The sequence below is a fragment of the Crotalus tigris genome, unplaced genomic scaffold, assembly GCF_016545835.1.
Source record: "Crotalus tigris isolate CLP2741 ecotype Arizona unplaced genomic scaffold, ASM1654583v1 scf7180000024339.11422700, whole genome shotgun sequence".
NCBI classification, from domain to species: Eukaryota; Metazoa; Chordata; class Lepidosauria; order Squamata; family Viperidae; genus Crotalus; species Crotalus tigris.
In genome coordinates, this window is record NW_024100509.1 from 2,123,726 (window position 1) to 2,145,685 (window position 21,960).

The following is a 21,960-nucleotide window of genomic DNA, read 5'->3' on the forward strand; positions in this document are numbered from 1 at the left end:
GTTGTTTCAACTATAGAGAATACGAGACATGCAGGTGCCTGTGACTTTTTTTAAGATTGCAGGCCGGATTATGGCTTTATTTTGCTGGGCCCAAGATAGCCATCACACCTCCATAGAGTATATTTATCCCAACAGGGGGAATGGCTGGTCTTGGAAATATGTACCACATTCTTAGATAGAGAGATGACCCAAAGGCATGTAAACTGTGAGTTATCTGCTACAGAGTTATATCCCACTGAAGCAGGAATCTTCCAAAAACTTGCAAGGAATATGGGATCAGCAGTTGAGTTTTAAATCTTCTAATATACTTTTAAGAAAGTTAAAGACTAGCTATTATTAAAAATGTCAGTTGATCTAACATAATTTATTTTATAAATTTTATTTTTTCCCAAAGTTAAGATAGCTAGTATTTACTTTTTATACAGTCTCTTATGCACATTGTCCTTTATGGAACTGATTACTAATAAATTTTAAAGAGTATTATCACCCTGCTGGGAAATGTATTAGCCCAATGTATTTTCTACCACTAAATTAAATTTTGTAAAATATTTTGATTTCACCTGTAATTTCACTTGAAATGCATGGTGGTTTAAGAATATCATCTGGATGTGGTTTGCAAAGTCCGTGGAAAAGATTCAAGTCAAAGCAGTCATGAAGCAGCTGAACATTCACTTCAGAACATATACTCATGAACCCCACTGCTAAGCCATTATCCTGAAACATCCATTAAAAATGCTGTGTTTTTTCCAAAAGATATGATAAGATAAGATACCATTTAACTTCTTGTACTAAAATTCATGCTCCTTCCTTATAATATAGCAAGAGGACCTCTGACAGATAACTATATGCACTGATTATTTTTGTGTTATCAGTGATAATTTTTCAGGCTTCAAAGCCATGTACCAGATATGAAAAACAGCTCACATACTCCAGTTTAATCTCATGATTTCCAGACTTAATTTTAAGAACAGCCATACTTGTAGACATACTATTCCATTTAATCAGATGACAGGGTAGTCAGATGACAGGCATCCACCTGAGGGTCAAAAAAGTCATGGCTCAATCATGTGGTTAAAATAACTTTTATTGTCATTATTTATAATGTGGGCACAATGGCACATTGGGTTTTTTTTTTAAAAAAACACATTATATGTAGTCCTCGATTTTTCAACTGTTGGCTTAGTGACCGTTCAAAGTTACAACACTGAAAAAAGTGATTTAGGACCGTTTTTCACACTTACGACTGTTGCAGCACCACATGATGTATATCCAGGTGCTTGACAATTGACTCACATTTATGACGGTTGCAGTGTTGTGAGGTCACACGATCCCCTTTTGCGACCTTCTGAGAATCGGAGTCAATGGGGGAAGTTAATGACCATGTCTAATGTGGAAGAAAAGTCATAAAGTGGGGCAAAACCCACTTAACAAACGTCTCCCTTAGCAATGTAAATTTGGGGCTCCGTTGTAGTCGCAAATTGAGGACAACCTGTAGGAGCAGTTTGGCAGTGAACGCTTTTAATTTGTTTTGCATGCATTCTGCATCTACATAATTACTCTGTATTTCTCCTCTTTCCCCCCCCCCCATCAAATCCTGTATCAATTTAGCACCCGATAAAGGGAGCTCTGGATCCCAAAAGCTTGAGCCTTCTAGTAAAATAGGTTAATCCCCCCTCCTCAAAAGGTATTGCCTTCTGATTTTGGATAATAAAGCGCTATTTCTGAAGCTTAACAACTTTAAGATATGCAGGTTACAACTCCCAGAATCCCCCAGCCTTCCTTCCTTCCTTCCTTCCTTTCTTTTTCTTTCTTTCTTTGTTTCCTTCCTTCTTTCCTTCCTTCTTTCTTCCTTTCCTTCCTTCCTTCTTTCCTTTCTTTCCTTCCTTCCTTCCTTCCTTTCCTTTTCTTCCTTCCTTCATTTCTTTCTTTCTTTCCTTCCTTTCTTTCTTTCCTTTTGTTCCTTCCCTCTTTTCCCTTCCTTCCTTCCTTCCTTCCTTCCTTCCTTCCTTCCTTCCTTCCTTCCTTCCTTCCTTCCTTCCTTCCTTCCTTCCTTCCTTCCTTTCTTTCTTTCTTTCTTTCTTTCTTTCTTTCTTTCTTTCTTTTTCCAAAGCCCAATGTTTATGAATTCTGGATACTTATAATCTATGTGCTTTACAACAACCTTCCCAATCTTTGTACCCTCAAAATCAGTGCATTTTAGTCCTCAGTTTCACAATAGTTGCTGCTGGTATTATTTGAGTTATTGGTTGGGGAGGGGGAGAAGGGATGAAGAATCAAAGAAAAATGTAGCTGCTCTTAGAGCCATATTGAAATAGTTTCCTGATCTCAATAAATAATAGTCCACTTTATTCTGTATTGGTCAGATTTCAATTTAAGCACTAGACATATTGGCAATTCAATTTATGCATCCAGACAAATTAGAGCGGTTTCAGAATAGGCCAGTGAGAATAATCAGATGTTTAAAAATAAGTCATGTAAAAAGAGATACAGACCTACATAAAATTGCTCTAAACAGGCTCCATCCATCTCTTAATGGGAAGTATCACACAACCCACCCCTAAGCTGAAGCAAAGGTAAAATATTCTTGGGTGCCATTATAATTATAATGTGTCATTGTTGCCCTTGGGTGCCATTGTGTTGTTACTGTGTCATTGTTATTTATGTTGTTATTCATTATTTTTCTTTTGTTGTATTATTACTTCTATGTTTATCACTTATTTGTTTATCACTCATTATATTGGTGATAAACCAATATAATAAATGGACAAACAAACAAAACCTTGTTGACTCTGATTTCATCTTATTTTGTACTGATTTTCTGAAATTTGAATATTATTCATAGTTCTTATCCTGTTTTGCAGATTAGGATTGCATAATTTACTCCCTACACATCATGTGTTGGGCTTTGGCTTTTGTTTGAGGCAGAATGGTTAGAATTTTTTTTTTTTAAAAAAAATCATAATTTGTAAACCACAGTTGGATAATCTATGCCAGGAGGAGGGAGCCAAGGTTTTAGCAACTCATAGACACATTTTTTAAAGCTCAGTTTCCAAAAGCTGATCTAAAGGGTGAATGACAGTGACAGAGTGCTGGTGTTGGAGAAGCAGGACTGATTTCATCAGTCTTCCTTGTTTTGAATGGTGCATTGCCAAGATGTAATATACTTATTTGAGTATTTATTTTATTTATTTTTTTTAAATGCAAAAGCTCAGATCATTGAAATTGCCAGTTTGCCACAATTTGGGTGGGGGGCCAAATCCAGGAAGTTGCAAAAACTGGCATTGGTAGGCTACATTGCAACCAGTGAGCTTCCTATTTCTGCCAAAAATAAACAGAGGATGGTTGATAATGATGCATGAATCATTAGCATAACAACCCAGAGCTAAGACTAAACGATAGACAAATACCTTGCAGAACAATGCAGAGTTATTAGGCACATACTTATAGGGGATAGGGCACAAGAAGAGTGGTAAAATTCTGTCAGTTAATTAATTAATGAATCAAAGGTGTTTGAAAAGACTTTTAAAAAGTACTTTCCCTGAAGATGTAAATTATTAAATTAAAATTTTAAATAAAGCCAGAGGTTTTTCACTTCTTAAATGAAATAGGGATGTTCCTCCCATCCTACTGCAAAGGAAAATATTTCTTTATATGTTCGGTAAAATGGAGACTTCTAAATAGAGTGTAGTTCAGTTAAACTCCTATGCCTTTTGTATATATGGAACAATTAATCATATGGTATATCTACTTAAAAAAAATTTACTATGAAAATATTAAGTGAGTAATAAAATGCTGAACATTTCAACATAAAAACAGATGACAGGCCAGCACAACTCTCATCTGACAAACACTACAATAAAAATATTGTTTACCTGCAATACAATTTATTGTTATGTATTATTATATTATATATTAATACAATCAATTCATTTCTGAGGGAAAAGTACATATTTTTATTGTAACAACCTATCCTCTAATATAATATCATAGCTCAACAATCAAAACAGACTTGATGCTTAATTATATGTAATATTTTACTTACATATCTCTCCAAGCAGTATGGCAAAGAGATTTCACGTGCAACTGTGCAGGATTGGGGTCTGAAAAGCCAGTTGAATCCTTATTTTGTCAAACTCCATCCAGAATGAATTAGATTATTTCATCTTCAGTAATTCTTACAATTACTGAAATACGGTTTTGAATCTTGACATATTCAATCTGCCTCTGATACAGTGCAAATGGCCTAACTTTGGGGATATTTTTAAACCAAAAATTAGCATTCCCCTGCTAGCATCTCTAGCTGTAGTATCCCCATCCAATAGCTGATAATAGTATCCCCATCCAATATATGTCTATTTCTTTGGGTTTTTGAATAATGACAAAATATAAAAGAACCATTTCAGTAGCAAATCTCAACATTATTATCTGACATGTAATATAAATAAAGCCTAGAAGGAAATTGAATTGGAGCTCTATATAAAAGATAAAACATGCCAAATAATCTGTTTTGAGTAAGATGGGATATACTTATATCTCTACTTTTTTTTAAGGAGTTGTAGTTAATTGAAGTTCTAGAAGTTTAGAACCCAAAGAAGCCTTTTTTTTAAATAGCAGACAATCTTCCATAATCAAATCTGCTCCCTATGGAGATAAAATGATAGGGAGCCATTTCAACCCTATTCAAACTAGGGGTGAAATATTATGAGATATCTTGAATGAATCCAATTTGTCATTTAAAAAAACCAGACAGGTACTTTATCTAGTAACTCCCTATTACCATCAAAGTCATACCTCACAAACCACAGCAAGATTATTTTCATCTTGAGCTTCTATCAGTTCAGCGAGGAAATAGTCTCCATAAGTCTGCCTTAGAGTATCATTATGCCGTGAAAAGATCGGAATGAGATCATCGTGGTCTTCTACCCTACAAATGAGATTATCCTTTTAAGAATAACAAAAAATAATTTAGGATTCTATTTTTGTTTTAAATAATGTAAGTATAATTGTTAAAAAAAGGTATCAATAAACTTCATAAATGGACATTTTGCAAGATAAGATAAAATCTTATGCAGAGATGGTAGTTTCCTAAATTAGATGGTTATAACAGAGGCAAACTACTTAATCCATTTTAATATCAAGACCTAACACAATAATATGTAAATTAATATAAGAAACAAGAAAAATGTCTTTCTTCAGCCTATCTTCAGTACATCTTTCTTCAGTACAATCACAGCTACCAGTGTTTGGATTTACATCATAGTATGGCAGAGTTTTTTTTCTTCCCAGTTGCAATGTATGGATGTGAAAGTTGGACCATAAGAAAGGCTGAGCGACAAAGAATTGAGGCCTTTGAACTATGGTGCTGGAGAAGACTCCTGCAAGTCCCCTGGAGAAGACTCCTGCGAGTTCAAACCGGTCAGTCCTAGAGGAGATCAACCCCGACTGCTCTTTAGAAGGCCAGATCCTGAAGTTGAAATTCAAATACTTTGGCCACCTAATGAGAAGGAAGGACTCACTGGAGAAGGGCCTAATGCTGGGAAAGATTGAGGGCAATAGAAGAATGGGACGACAGAGAATGAGGTGGCTGGATGGAGTCACTGAAGCAGTAGGTGTGAACTTAAATGGACTCCAGAAGATGGTAGAGGACAGGAAGACCTGGAGGAACGTTGTCCATAGGGTCGCGATGGGTCAGACACGTCTTTGCAATTAACAAGAACAACAATGGCAGAGTTCTGATTTAACAGCAAACATGTAGCACCAAATCAAAGTCTTTCATTCAGATTACCCATTAACACAGCTATTCTTCGTTTGTTAACCAATCCACTGGTAGAATTAATAGTCAAAATAACTGCAAATCTCTTTTTAATCCTATGATTAAAATTAATCTAATATTTTTATATTGACCAAATAGTATTGGACCAAATAGTGTAAAGGCTGTTAAAAGAATTTTAAAAATGCAAATATAATCTGGTTACTGATTATTATCTAAACATGAGCTGTGCAAATTGTCAGCACACAACAAGACAGATTAAATACAACACATATTTAAACAAGCGTTGAGTGGATGGAGTCTTATTTAAACTAGCAACTTAGAAATATACCTTTACTTGATTGAGCTACATTTATAATAAAGCTTGTCCTTCCAGTTATGAAGAATGTATTGCATATAAAAATGTCTTATTTTAAAATTCAATAACACAGCAGAAAGATTTCTGGAATGAAATATGATATTTTGTGCCTGTCAGGAACAACCAGCTCCGAGATAAAATAAAAATACTGTTGTAACTGAATGCCCCAGAAGTCATTTGGCATTATTATAACAATCTGATTAGGGTAAAAGTGGGGAGTTTCTGAACACATATGTCATAAAGTAAAGAGAAAGCATTAGAAATCTAGGGGATTTTAAAAATTGAACTGATACAGTATTCTTCTGGCTTAAATCTTATATATAATTGTGCAATACAATGAAACATGATTGCAGGAGATATGCCAAATTATTTCATAGATTTATTTATATTGACTTTTCTTGTTTCAGTTAAATACATAAGTTTCAGTTAAATACATAAGTTTAAAAAAGACTGAGAAATAAAAGGGAAGAGAGACTACATAAAATGAAAACAGGGCTATAAAAAGGAAACATAGTTTTTGAAGAAGACTCCTGGCCTGGTCAAGTCAAGGATCATAAAGAAGAGTAAAGAATCAGACTAGAATGTGAGTGGAACAGATAAACCTTGTTCTGATTTTTTTTTTTTTAAAAAAAAAGCAATGTCAGGACTTAAAAGACAGAGACAAAGCTATGGGGTAGATTAATAATTATTATCAAAACTGTAGCTCTACTTCATTGCATTCAGTGAAGAATTTTACATTAATGAATTCTTTAGCTTCATGACTTTTTGCTGAGTCTGGCCTTAGCCTCTAATATTTCTAAAGTCAGAGAGCCTTGCCTAAGAAATAGCATAAATTTACATTTTCGGGTTGACAAAAAAAATGTTTTGAGAGTTTTCCCCTGAATTAAATTAATCTGAAGTTCAAGTTCTGAGTCTGCAGAGACCCACTGATCTCAGGAACATGCAACTATTTGCAGTATGTATCAAACTGACTTATTATTCATATTTAATTAAGCTGAAAGTTCATATATGACACTAAAGACAAGGATTATTTTCAAATATTGTATTATTGTTATTATTGGTTAGCAATATTGATCAACATTCATTAACTACTTAACATTTTATCACTTTAAAATGCTACCAATGGACAAAGTTTTTGTTTTAAATTGCTATGAAAATTAGGGTGTCCAGAAATCTTAGACAGAAATATTCCATACTATGTCAAACTATGGCATACCAAAATTATACAAATAAAAACTACACTTGCTATATCAGTACAATTCTATCTGCATATCTTCTGACTTCTCATTCTGCACTAGTCTGAGACATTTTGAAATGGGAACTGTTCTCATATGAAGTCACAAACTAACTAGTTATTAAGCCGTAAGTCAATTAGGAAAGTGGAATATACAGATTGATTATATCAAGGAATATAATTTAGTATCTTGGTTTTGCTTATTGAACAATTCAGGATTTCTAATTTATAAATGTATATGTATACACATGTATACATGTATCTAAATACACATACACACACTGTATCTATAGTATGTGCTACTGACTACAGTAAAATTCAGAGATATATAATACAAACATGTACTTTTCCATAAAAACAGAACTGACACCACTTGTTAGCAATCATTTTCTCATATTGAAGCATGTGTGCTATGCTCTGTAACTACATATAATATTTAGAAAAATATGCAGTCCAAGATATGTGTGCATTTTATGAGCTATCAAGTAGTGATATCTTTTCTCAGAACTGCATGCCATTATTTATTATAATTATTATTTATTTCAAGCTGGAAATCTTTGTGATCTTGAAAGTGGCTGGCAGACTTTCTAGAGAAATATGTTGTAACATGTCTGGCCCCTTTTTTGAACCACTAAAGCAGCTGCATCTTCTTCCAGGCTTGCACAGCTGCTTCAGGATCTGCTCCCAATTGCCTCCACATATTGTGTGAGCATGCCCTTGGAAAAGATTCTGAAGCAGCTGTGGGAATATGGAAAGAGACATCACTGTTTAATCAGAAAAAAAGCACACACTCCTACTCATTCCCAAAAACTTCTTTAGATGAATTTGCAAGTTGTAATACTGGTCAGACAAGGTTAAACATGAAGAACCTTGTCATAAATATTGTTTTTTAAAAAATAGATAATCAAATATGGAAAAAAAAGAAATACCTTGCCATGTTATTCAATATAAGTTGCCTGCCTTTTCATGACTGCATGAAGATCTCATTGTGCTGATAAAGTAAATATTGCCTTCTCTTTTCTGATTCCATGCCTCTTTTATTAAAATACTAAATAGCTCTCACTTGTTTCAATAGGAATCCATCTAGTTTGTTGGAAAGATATAGTCTTATATACCATATGCCCCACTCTTTGGAATATTCTCCCACTGGAGATGAGATCAGCTCCCACCCTCCTGGCCTGAATTCAGGAAGAGCCTTAAAACCTGGCTCTGCAGGCTGGCCTGGGGTCCTGACAGGGATGCTTTCTGCTGGGACCGGCTGTAACGGCATAGAGAGAAGATCCCCACCTCTATGTCGCCTGTCCTCTTGGATTTTAGTCTTTATTTAATTTTTTGTAATTTTAATCATTTTCTGCTGCCTTTTTATTATTTTGTAAGGCAGTCAGAATTGCTGCAAAAGTGAGATTGGTGGCAAATAAATTTAATAATCAATCAATAAATAAATCCCATGGATTTTCTTTCTTCATATCTAGCAATAATGTATTTTATACTTTTCCTAGAATATGAAATAAACAATTTATGGGGAGATTAATTAAGAGGTCTTTTTAGTACCTGTAGCAAATATTTGAATGGTGAGATGATACATTTACCAATAAGTGTTAATAATGGTTTAACGCTATGGCTCACAAAAGACTCCTATATATTTCATCAAGACTTTCTTACTATTTTAAGAAGAATATTAATTATTTAATTGAATTCAGTTTTTTGTCATCTTTGTGAACAGTCTTCCCAAAGTAGCTCACAAAATAAAATAAATTGTAAAAGCTAATAAAAGTCTATTAAAATAAATATTTCTTCTGTTTAGGAATCAGTTTGTTAGGGAATACTATGGAGAAATGCAGTACTTGAAGATATAACTTTAATAAATTTTTGTAAACAGAATTCTTTGGTTTATCTGCTTCAAGCAAGAATCACAGATTCTATATATAGATATCACCAGGTGGACAATATGAGAATCAAATCAATTAAGTGAAGTTGAGGAAAATAGTATGTGAAGGTAAGGTGGATGGATAGGACCAGAAAGGCTGCTTAAAGTCTTGGAAAAACTATGAATTATTACTTGGGACATGCCAAGACTGACAGCATTTATCCCCTAGGGTCAGATTTTATAAACAGGACCTAACAATCATAAAGGAAACAATTTTACAATTCAATAACAAATATGAGTCAAGTTTTACAGGTTTTTAAAGCCTCCTCAGTGAAACCTGCCCAGCATCTCAAGGGAAGAAATTCCATGTGATGCAAGTGGGAATCAATTTAATATAAAATAATTCAGCTTTGCTAAGTTCCAGCTCTTGCCATGCAGTTCAGAGGGATATAAGCTATTTCAGCATTTAAAAAATAAAATTCCAATCTCATGTCTGCCAGCTACCGTATCAATAATAGCAATTAAGCAAGAATAGACTCTCAGAGGCAGGGCCACATAAAAATGCACTCCCAAAGATGATATCTATAGGATAATCTACTACAAAAATATATATCCATCCATAGATACAACAAAGAATGGGATGAGACTTGATTCAGATTGATGATGGATTTTATGAGCTCCTTTGGACAAACTTTCAGAAGGCTTCCTAGACAACCTTTGAGTTGATCTCTGGTCTACTGCAAGTACAAATAAATCGGTTTTCCATGCACTATATCATGTCCTTGTGAAGAAGAATATTTCATATTTTTCAATTTAGTTAATCTTGTTAATCACAAATTTTTATATTATTATTACTATTATTATTATCCACCCATCTCACCACAAATGCTAGTTGAAATAATACATTCTTTTTACCAACATACATTATTTCATCAGGTATTTGGATTTATGGATAACAAGTATTGTTTCAATTGTTTGAATGTAAATTGTTTTCTTCTCAAAATACAAATTAATAGCTGTAAATACTATTAGTTTTGTTTAAACAGAAATGTATATGTTCTTTTATATAAAGCATGCATGTGTACATATGTATTATTTTTATAACTGGCGATAGGCTTCCTGAACTATATTTTTATACATGCTGTAAAATTAACTATGCTTTTTTTGAAAAAAGTAATAAAGCAAGTTAAAATAGTAAGTTACACCTTGGATGGAAAATGTATTCAGTTCTTGCTAAGAGTGACATGTTTTTCTAGCTGGTGATAGCACAAAGTTTCAAATACCTCAGACACTGGATTTTGGGACAGAAATCTTTTTATAAGCCAAAGGTCCTTCAAAGGTTAAAGATTTAAATTAGCCAGACTTCATTATTTTGCTTACCTATTCTATTAATTATTTTACAACAGAATTTAAAAAAATCTGGATTTTTCTTTCTTGTTGTCTCTGTGCTTTTGTTTTGCTAACTCCCAACTTCACTAAATGCTCTACACAAGAGGTATTTTAAAAGGTCTATGATGACCTCTAGTGGTCAATTAACAATTAGTTACTCCCAACTCATTTATTACCTGTCAGAATGTTGAAGAAACCCATATAATTAAATGATTTATTTTGAGAAACAAACTATATGGCATAAGCATGCGAAGCTAATAAATGTGATATTGAAGCAATTTTCTTCTTTCTTTCAATATTAAATGTCTTTTAAATATGTTTCAAAGTAAAGGGGTATGAGAGGACACTTGCACAATTAATCCGTTACCATAGAAACTAAACTAGCATCTTGGTGCTGTCATTTCAAACTGCTTTTGAGAGAATGTTCGTCCTCCTTCTCCTTCAATAACAACAAATTATATTAGTTTCATGATCATCATCACAAAGTTAGTAACTAGCAAGTCAGAGAGATTTTCCTCTTCACAACTACAAATTCTGTAAGATAAATCACTAATTCCCATGTAGAAAAACCATTCCTTTCTCAGCCAGAGAAATTCACTCTCTCAGCTCAAGAAATGTGGCAGGGTTTTTATAGGTAAGAACTGGAATTGAATAATACAAATAAATCAACCACATAAATATATTAAGGAACTAAGAGCAAAAATGCACGTTGGAATAGAACGTTATAAAATGTGCATAAATGCACTAAGGATTATTAAGGAATATTGAAAGACACAAATGAAGATACTGACAGAAGATTAATTCACCCTCACACACAATGAAGCATATTACCTGGCACAGCGAATATATAACTGGGGGCAATATTGATGCCTGTGTGAAACATGGAGGTTATATTCCATAATCAGAGATGAACTGACAGGATTTTTCATGGGCTCAAAAGCTGCTGCCAAATCTATACCTGAAAATGACAAATGTGTATTACAGGTAACTCAAAGACTGCATTGATTCCTCAGCTAACCTTCAGTAAGTACTGTTTCTAATGTCTGGCATTAAAATTATTATTAATTTTAAATGTTTAAGTAAAGAGTGTTGTTTTGCAGCAGGAGTGGGCAACCTCTAGCCTACATGTGTTCTTCCAACATCCTGCCTGCATCTCCTGCACACTCAGATTATCCCACTACTAACATTCAAAGGCAAAAATCAGAATCAGGTATTGGAATGAATGACAGCAAGAGGCCACTCAGCAACCTCTAACTCCAATTCCTATCCTTCAAATGCTCCTCCTGTAACTTAAACCCTTCTGGTAATGTGGTTTACAGTCATCTGGGAAATCAGGAGGTTAAATTGCAATTCCCATTCTTGTTATTTACTAATTTACTAAATTATAAGCCAGTAATGGCTAGGTGATTCATTGAATTATTATCATCCATTCTTATTTTCGTACTTATTACTATCAAAGCCAAAAGCCAGTAAACAAAATGAATTACTATAAACAGCAGACAACTTTTCAACAAAATCCCATAACAAAGATAGGAATACATTTCCAATACATCCTAATTCCCATTTTTATTACAGTATTCTTTTTGGGAACAGGATTTATTCTTATTATGTACTAAATCTTCTGTTGTAGTATGCATTTCCCTCATGCCCTTAATTTAATAATATTTTTATTGCTTTATTATTTTTTCAGCTGGATTTTTAATGCCAAATACTGCCAATGCATGTTCAAGATCAATAGCTCTTTTGCTTTTAGCATTCCAAATGTAATTGATCACATGCCAGTATAATAATTATCTAGCACATGGAAAGTTATTTGTTTGTTTCTTCACTAAATAATAGTAACCAGTTTTCAAGCTGAAGTACCAGGGAGATGGGATGTAGAATCAGCTTGTTTCAATACTAACAGAGGTAGCAAATAATAGAGGTAGCAGCTGAGTCTGCTGCGGATTTCTTAAAATTGCATTGAGTTAATAAAAAGGAAGAAAGGTTTTAGGAGCCATAAAGAACTTAAACAAATCCTTACCCAATTCCTCTTGAAATGGTATGAAGAGAAATACGAAATGTAATTCTGGTACAGTTTTAAAAACAGTCCTGTGAACAATATTGTATTTTGTTTATTTGCTGTTTATTTTAGGTAAAAAAAATAATATACACCAAAATAACAGTCATCTTTTAATTTTATTTATTTAATTTTATTTAAGTAGAATGGTAGACTGTTCAGAGCACAGGAATCAAGTGAAGATATGAAATGGTGTCAGATAGACAAGATCACAAGATCACAAATATTTGGGTGCTGCCATTCCAAGAAGTTAAAAGACCAAAAATTAAAGTAGTTAATTTTCTTGAGAATTCATGCAAGATATTGCAAGACTTGTATTTTTTTTTAAAAAAAAAAAACCACCTCAGAACATTTTATTTTTATTTTTTACTTTAAATATAAATGGGGAAGTGGCTGCTAAGAGTGTTGTGTTGCTAATCCCAAGATTAGACTTGCAACATATACATGTGATAAGTAAACTTATTGAACTGTGGGATGATATATACATGGCTACTATTGTGATTATGGTTCAATGTCCAGTTCAAGATCAAGTCTGGATCAACAGATTTCCACATGTTATAATGCCCAGCCTTCTGAGAACATTCTAGGAAGAGAGCTATGTTAATGTGGGATAACCAAAATTCAGAAGGGGACTGTTTTTAAGAATAATCCATTTTCATTTTCAAGCAGGGGTCTTCAAACTTGGCCCTTTTGTGACTTGTGGACTTCAACTCCCAGAATTCCTCAGCCAGCATGCCTGGCTGAGGAATTCTGGGAGTTGAAGTCCACAAGTCATAAAAGGGCCAAGTTTGAAGACCCCTGTTTTTATGCCTTAAGGCATGAATTTAAGCTTTGTGATGAAGTAAGATGAAAGATTATGCCTTAATCTTAATGCCTTTATCATAAAATAAAAATGGGTTAGTCTTACTGTTGGCACTGTAAGAACCTTTCTAATTTTTGGTCAGCCTAGTGAGAAATGCCAGCTTTTTATATAAGTAAGCATGTCTGAAAATAACTACAAGTAATTGGTAAAATGTAATTCTGTGATTTGCATGCCTTCTTTATAATATATCAGTTATGTTTCCTATCTCAAACTTATCATATATATCTGTAAATGCTTTCAAGTAGTTCTCTCACAAGGAATACTACCAGTGGTCAGTAACGAGACTAAAAGCTTTGTAAGCTTCCTCCATTCTGTTCCTCAGCAGACTGCAGTTTTGCAGTAACTGTTTATTAAAATATTGAAATAACACCTTTCACTGTATTTATCTAAATACAAGAAAATGATATTTATTTATTTAATGATATTTAAAGTGATTATATTATAAAAGTATAGTATAAGAGTTAGCAAGGAGAGGATGAAATGGCAAGCTCTGGCCAGTAAATCTTGGTGGCATAGCTCACAGAATTATAAATATGTTTTATGCAGTATGGCAGGCTGAGCTCACTGAGCTGCCTATTCTAATTTTCATAAAAAAATTATCTCATGTTATCAAACATTATTTTATTACTATTTATTACATTTAGGTACTGTTTTGTTCCTGGACAGCCCAGCTCTGTGTTTCAAAAAAACCACCCTTAGAATAAAATAGTCTTACAATGGTACAAAAGGGAATAAAACAGTACACTAGAAAACAGAATGATAGGCAATAAAAATGCAGTCTTGCTATGTAACAATTATACAGTAGCTATTTGTCAAAAGAAACTTATTTTAAAAATAACACATACTGAAGACAATTTGGTCCTTTGATTAATTGATTATATGCCAGTGTCAACTCATAGCAACCACATAATTTTTTTCCCCAGGATGAACTATCCTCAGCCTGGTCCTTTTTCTCAGCCCAACCTATCTCACTGGATTGTAAATAACTAAATAAATAAATAACTCGAACAAACATACCAAATACTCGTTCCTCCTCCTATTTTCCCCAGCAAGAACCCAGTAAGATAGGTTGTTGTTGGGGAAAATAGGAGGGAGTAGTCAGTATGCTTGTCACATTTATGTATGTATGTATGTATGTATGTATGTATGTATGTATGTATGTACAACTCAGTGAGGTGGGTTGGGGTGAGAAAGAGTGATGGCCCACAGTCACCCAGCTAGGTGACCCTGATGCCAAGGTAGAACTAAAATTATTGTCTCCCAGTTTCTAGCAAGATGCCTTAATGACTAGATCAAGCTGGTTTTCTCATTAGACAAAGCAACTTCCTGCAGGCTTCCCACAACCAAAGTCAATGGGGAAGCTGGCAGGAAGTTGAAAGTTCCAGGCTGGCAGGCAGGTAAGTGGCTGCTGCCATGTGTGGGAGGAGCAATGGAGTTTTTGAGAGGTGATGCACTGGCCTGACAGGATTGGGGAGGATGTGTGAGGGTGTAAGGGGTTGTATAAGAGGTGTCATATGTGTTGGGAGAGTGTGCATGAGAGGCATTGCGTGGGTCAGGAAGGATCTTCAGGGTGTGTGAGAAAGTTGTGGCAAAGGTTAGAGAGGGTGGAAAGGAGATGTGATGAGGCTTGGGGAAGGTGTGTGAAAGGCATAGTGAGGGTCAGCAAGAGTACAAAGGGGATGCATGAGGGTATGAGGGAGGCATGGGTACATCACAGTGCAGGTGTGGGAGTGCAGCACAGTGCAGATAGTATGTGGGGATACAGCACAATGTGAGCACAGAATGGGTAGGAGAGGGTACGTAGGGGACAGACTTACCCCAGTGACATGAGACTTTTCCTCCTGTCTTCCCCATTAGCAAATGGTGATCATGTGATCCTGGGATACTACTGCCACTCATAAATACAAGCCAGTTATCAAGAACCCAGATTACAGTTACATGACAAAAGGAATGCTGGGATGGCCAGAACTCCGAGGACCAATGATAATCTCCATTTGTTCAGTGTCATCATAACTTTGAAGAGTTGCTGAATGAAGGGATGTAAGTTGAGGACTACCTGTACATGCAATTTGCTAATGAATATACAGTATACAGACTCATTTTATTTATTTGTTTGTTAAATTGCCCATCTCGCCATGGGGCTACTATGGGCAGCTTACAACAATAACATGGAAAAAAGTGATAAAAATGTTAACATAACAATAACAAAGGAATAAAATAATAAATAATGTAAGTATAATAATATGAAATTAAAGAAGATGGGTGGAGGGGAGCAGGAACTGCAGTGTGGAGGTGGATATTTTAAGTTTATATATTCTGCTTCTGTTTATTTCTATTAGCCATCTTGACTATTTATTTATCCATGGAATGCATGGATAAGCTTGAGGAAAGGGGAGGAAATTACTTAGGAAACGTCAGATAAGAGGGGAAGGAGCCTGTTAATTGTTTAATGGTCAAAGAAACTTAAGAAGGACCCTCCCCAATGGGTCTAGCAATTAAAAATGGTGAGCAGGAAGTTTGTACTTTCAGATTTGTAAGGTTCTGTTAATGAAATCTTACAAAAGAGTAGATGTAGTTCATCTAGTTGCATTTCCTGTCTGGTTTACCAGGAAAACTAATGAAAAAATACTCAAATATTTGGTATACCTCAAATAAATACATAAATAAATTCAGCAAGGGCTGACAATTGCTTTGCAAATACCCAATAAACAGAAATACACACTTACATATTACCAAATTGAAAGAGATCTACACTGCAATTCCCTTCTTTGAATAAGCCTTTGGAATCTTTCAGAATAAAACTTTTAAACAGAAATGTATTAGAATCCAATGTCAAAGAAGAGTTCATTCTTAAAATTCCAACAGAGTTCCTATATAGGATCTTCACAAAATTCACTTACTTCATAATTTCGTGACAACTATCTACTGCACATTCATCAGTTGCTACAAACAGATGCATAAATAGTGTATTCAAAGGCTGTGAATAAAAAAAGTTACAAACTTAACAGAAAACATTTCATTTTAATAATATAACTTAGTTTTGTTCTTGTAAAAATGAATGCAACACTGCAACAGCAACAGCAACAGCTACTCTAGTATTTTAGTTAAAGGAATTTTTTTAAAGTTCACTGTATTTTGTTGTCCTTTTTGTAAGTTATTGTATTACCTAGAACTATATGTTGACTTGGGATAAACACAAAGTTGACCCCACATACATATCATGCCATTCCCTTTCTGCATAAACATTTTTATACATAGCACTTAAAAGGAGTAACAACTAATAAGCCAAAAAAAAAATCAAAAGCCTTAAATAAGAAAAAAGAAACAGATAAATCTAGTTTATATCAAAACTGTTCATACCTTTCATATTGTTCATACATTTCTCTCCTTGCAGGCTTGTATTCTTGCTTCCACCATATCATATAGACAGATGACTTTTTGTTTTTTAAACTCTCTTTGAGCTTCTGATCAACTCTGTCCATCCATGACTTCCTCAGCCTTCCCCTCCCTCTTGATCTACTGCTTTGCAATTCAACACTGATAATTGGCTTATTTCTAATTTGTTCCTTTTCCAATGACCACTAGCATGGAATTTGCTTTCTTATCTACATACTTTGTAGATGATCTGAACTATCACTCTGATAGGCATAACTTTAAAAATGCTGACATTGAAATGCATTTGCTGTTTAGTGGCTTACTCACCAAGCTTTCAGAGTTTCTTTTGGAATTTTTTTAGAATCCAGTTGGGTTTTTACTATTGTATCCGAGATAATTTTGTATCATCCGTCAATTTTACTTCCTAATTAGATTTTCAGAATTCTAAATCATTTATGAACAACTGAATAATACTGGGACCCAAATATTTGCAGGATACCGTTTCTTACCTTCTTATTCCATTACACATATTGCCAATTTATTTTCCTGCTAACCTTCCTCTCTATATTCATGTTTCAACACTATTCACTGTCAGGTTCTCTTTAAATCAAAAGACATTTCTTTCCTATATGCATACATTTCTCAATTACACACTAAAGAACAATAATCTGGTCTATACATCAACTGCCCCCAAATAAAGCTATGCGGTTTTTCCGAGATGTGGTTCACTGTCACTTCTTCTACCCCTTCTACTAATCATTGCCTCAAACACCAGACTAATTCCTCTGCAGTTTTTGCTACCTTTCCCATTGCAAAAGGAAACATAATGGTTTCCTTCTTATGCTGTAAACTCCATAAGCAAACCATTTATAATTCAAAATATCCACTTATATTTCTCTGTGTGCAGCTATTTCACTTTTCAATGTCCACAATGTATTTATTATTTTTGACATTATTTTGATGGACATTAGAGCTTTGCCTTTCCTCTGGAGAACAGCTTTGTTAACTCTGGGAAAGGTTATTCACTCTCTCACTTATCTCTTCTTAAAGACTGCCCTGATCCTTTCTTTAGAATTTGTTTTTGGAAAAAATTAAGTGTTAAAGATGAGAGGTATGATACCTGAAAAAAAAACTTTTCTTTAAACACCTACTGTATATAATTACCTTTGGAATTTTTAATAGCCAAAGCCATTTATTGTTAATAAGATGTAATAATGTAACAAAAAATACCTGTTCTTATTCTGTCTGTGAAACAAAGCTAGCAATACTTGGAGATTGACTTCAGAAGACAAGGATATAAAATCAATGAATACTAGCAAATAAAATCATTTTCATGCTTTCTTGTAATTAAAAATAAAATATCTTATGCATTTATTCCTCTGAGAATATACAAAAATGAATTAGAATTAGAATTTTCAAGCGGAAAAATTTCCCATACTTACTGTACACTTTGTCTCAGGATAGTTTTGTTTCATATATACTTCCCAATTAGCTTCATCAGCAACACCCCAGTTAGGATAATCCAAAAATGCAGCATGAGCAACACTTATATTTTTGTCATTAATCACAGTCACTGCAAGATTAGTTTTTTCTCTGTAAAATAAATGTTATGTTTTTGAAGTGAAATTAGTAAAAGAGAATTCATTTATTTATTTTAGATATATGAGAAAGTATTATAATGGTGTTACTTACAAAAGATATATGACATTAATCCTGCCAAACAGTCTTTCTGTATCATATTTCATAAGACTGACAATATTAAGAATATCATGGGATTCTGTTCTTCTGGCACTTAATACAACTGAAGATGGTGGTATAGATGAGATTCTTGCAGATGATAAGGAAGACATCATGCATACTGTAACAAAACAATAACCAAATATTCATTTTCAATACTATCACTTATCATTAAAGATATTACTGAAATGGTTTCAAAATTAATCTCCAGAAATATTTTAAAATCACAGCATTCCTTAAATATTTCAGTCAAGAAATTCTTATGGATGTACGTTTAATTTATAGTTCAATAGCACCTATTTCAAAGTAAACTGTGAGCTGAATTTTAGCATGTAACCAGACCATCCGTGAACTCTTGGATCATTGTTTTAGAGATATTTTCTTACCAGATTCCTCAATGGCTTCAACAAGGCAGAGTTTCTTTCTTTTCTTTTTTTTTAATATATTTTATTGATTTTTTAAAACATCATTATTAATATTTGGTAAGCAGCGTGTTGTCTGGGTTTATATTAATAATTAATATTATTAATAATTAATTAATAATATTAATTAATAACAATTAATTTCTATAATTCCATACTCCACGTAATAGCTTTCCTTGATTTTCTCTTCTTCCAATAATATTCTTTTATCAACCTTAAATTAGTACATTTCTTAGTAATTTTAATAGATAACATAGACATTTTTCTAGTATTCTACAAGTAACAACCACATCAATATAAATCTTCTTTTCTAATTAATCATTTTAATCACCTTGTCACAGATCCTGTTTTTAAAGTTCTCACTTAAATTTATTTTCCCCGCAGTGTTCAAAAGACATTTTTCCCTGTTAAGGTTTTCTTAGAGTTAATTACACTTAAGCAGTGCTTTTTTTGTTAAAAAAAAAAAAAGGTGCCGGAACTCACACACGTCATACAACCCGCCTTGCCTAGCCTACTAGGTTTACCTTTGTAGTTGAAAAAAAAAAACCCCTTCAATTTTTAGTGTATTTAAAAGACTAGGATTTTGTTCCAGGTAAGTTAATACTATTAATGTTACCATGCACTGTGTGGCTTTAAATTACAAGAAGGCATTTTATTAATCTTTTGGGACATTTACCACTGGCATACCCGTTTAGTTTAGTGAGTGGAAATGTCAGCTTTCTAAGTGGAATGAAATTGGTCCAATAAAACAAAATTTGGTTGCTTGTAAAAGATTGAATTATTTTTAACAAGTTGTCAAACAAGGTGGAAAAATTTACATTTGGAGTTTAATATGGACATAGACTTGAAACAAATTAAAGTTGAAACTTTGTCAGTGAACAGATTACTTTTAATTTACCTTTAAGTTAAACCCAATTTAATAAGTAGATCTGATTAAACCTTATACTGTAGGTCTACCTTTACGTTTGACCAATAATTAATATATATTAATAATAATAATATCTCCAAATCACAAGACATTGGCTTTATTCTTTCTTCCCCTCTGCAGTTTGAATATAAAGTATAAAAGACTAAAAAGAGATTTTTGTAGACATCCCAGTCTTTGAACTACCCAAGGAACTGAAACAGCAAATTTTCGCTGTCAGGCAAGCTTCCACGCCAGCCGCCTTTCTTTCCTCTTGCTTCGCCTCTTTTTTAAATCTCACACACATCCCACCTTCTGTAAGGGAAGGCAAAAGGCTCGCTCACCCTCTCGTGAAAGATGGCCTCCATGTCTGCTGGAAGGTGGAGCAAAAATCCCCCTCCTCTCCGTTTCAGAGGATTTTTGTTTTATTGTTTTTTTTTTCAGGAGATCAATCAGATTTAATATTCTTACCCAGTTTTGGTAACACTGCAAAACCGGAAGTGTACAATGGCAGAGTTTCTAATGTACTTCAAAACTTCTTATGAGTTCAGCGAAATATTCAGAGATACATCTGCCCTGAAAATATCCCAGGTTGAACTATATAGCACAGTTAAACATCAGGACTTCACCACAGGAAATGTTTTATGACATTTTGTATTATGACATAAAATGCTTTATGATTTTTATGAATTTTTATGTTATAAAATGTTTTATACAATTTTTCAAATTTTTCAGTTCTATGCGAATCATGGGTCCTGGATTTTAGAGATATTTTTTCACATAAAATAATAAAGTAGTGGAATCCTTTATATAAATGATAATATAATGGATCATACCACTTGAAATTTAAGTGAAACCACTATAACAGAACAAACTAGCACAGTCTGGATTGGAATTGTACATTTAAAACAAGACTTTCAACCTTCAATGGATGTGAAACTAAGGATGAGTTATATAGATTTGCTAAAGTTTGGTTAGAGTGGCAGAAAAAAGGTTGTTAACAGCCATCATTGGTACTCAGTCTTTAGAAATATATTTTAATGCCTGGGGGGGGGGACTAATCTCTCTATCAAGCTTGATTCTTTGGATAGTATTTCTGTAGTTTTCTTACACACAAGTAAGTTTTTAATTTATTTATATCCTGCCTTTGCGACTTTTACAAATAACTCAAGGTGGTGAACATATCCAACACACTTTCCTCTTTTCCCCACAACAACCCAGTGAGATGAATTGGGCTGAGAGTTGAGTGCCCAGCCCAAGGTCACCCAGCTGGCTTTCATGGCTAAAGCAGGACTAGGGTTCACAGTCTCCTGCTTTCTGGGCTGGTGTCTTAATCACTAAACCAAAGAGCCAAGGTTGCCTACCCCAGGGTTTTTTTTTTGTTAATTTCCTAAACTTAAGCCAATGGCACCGCCTGGGGTCTCCCATACAAATACTGCCAGCTCTAATCTGCCTACCTATTCAAACACCAAGTGGATTTTGTCATCTAATCAACTAGCCTGCAGCCCTTTACTTACAAGGTGGACTAATCATCACTAACGAAAGGTTCCTATCCCATGATCGGCTAGGTCCCGCCACTTGCTTGATACATCCTCTTTTAAAATCAAATTGAGTTTCAATCCCAATATAACAGAATTTTCAAAGCCCACGGAAAAGGATGTTTGCAGAGCCAAAATAAACATCCACGTTGGTAATTGCTCTGCTTCCATTCCCCATCAGTGTCATGGGAATTTCTGGCGAAGAGAACAGAAACGGCTCCAAGAACTAATACTTGAAAGAGCAGAACCGGACGTGATGGCTCAATGCCAGTTTCCAACTGCAGGAGACTATCCAAGGCTCACCTCCCCAGGAGCGGCCACCCTTCAGGATCAGGCGCGGGAACTCTGCGGGGGAAAAAACCCACAGCTCCGCCGCGGACGCTGAATCCAGTCAACGGAGATCGGGCTGTTTGTCTGTTCCTATGGCAACCAAAAGCCCAACCTT

The 21,960-nt window shown here is 34.2% G+C and overlaps 1 protein-coding gene across 4 annotated transcripts in view; it reads right to left on the bottom strand.

Annotated features, from left to right (window-relative positions):
* Nucleotides 1-21,944, bottom strand: part of CFAP61 (cilia and flagella associated protein 61) — a 139,442-nt gene extending 117,498 nt beyond the window's left edge. For 2 of the 4 annotated variants that reach the window (XM_039325869.1, XM_039325866.1), the window contains exons 1-8: nt 21,495-21,784; nt 18,607-18,772; nt 18,357-18,507; nt 16,440-16,516; nt 12,642-12,709; nt 11,450-11,576; nt 4,792-4,924; nt 561-714 (exon numbers count right to left, since the gene is read on the bottom strand). In XM_039325869.1, the coding sequence (XP_039181803.1) occupies nt 561-714; nt 4,792-4,924; nt 11,450-11,576; nt 12,642-12,709; nt 16,440-16,516; nt 18,357-18,507; nt 18,607-18,772; nt 21,495-21,510 (892 nt within the window). In that variant the 5' untranslated portion in view covers nt 21,511-21,784. Of the gene's footprint in view, nt 1-560; nt 715-4,791; nt 4,925-11,449; nt 11,577-12,641; nt 12,710-16,439; nt 16,517-18,356; nt 18,508-18,606; nt 18,773-21,494; nt 21,785-21,818 lie in introns of those variants that run through there. The other 2 variants (XM_039325868.1, XM_039325870.1) reach the window with 2 other exon arrangements.
* Between the last annotated feature and the right edge of the window lie 16 nt (nt 21,945-21,960).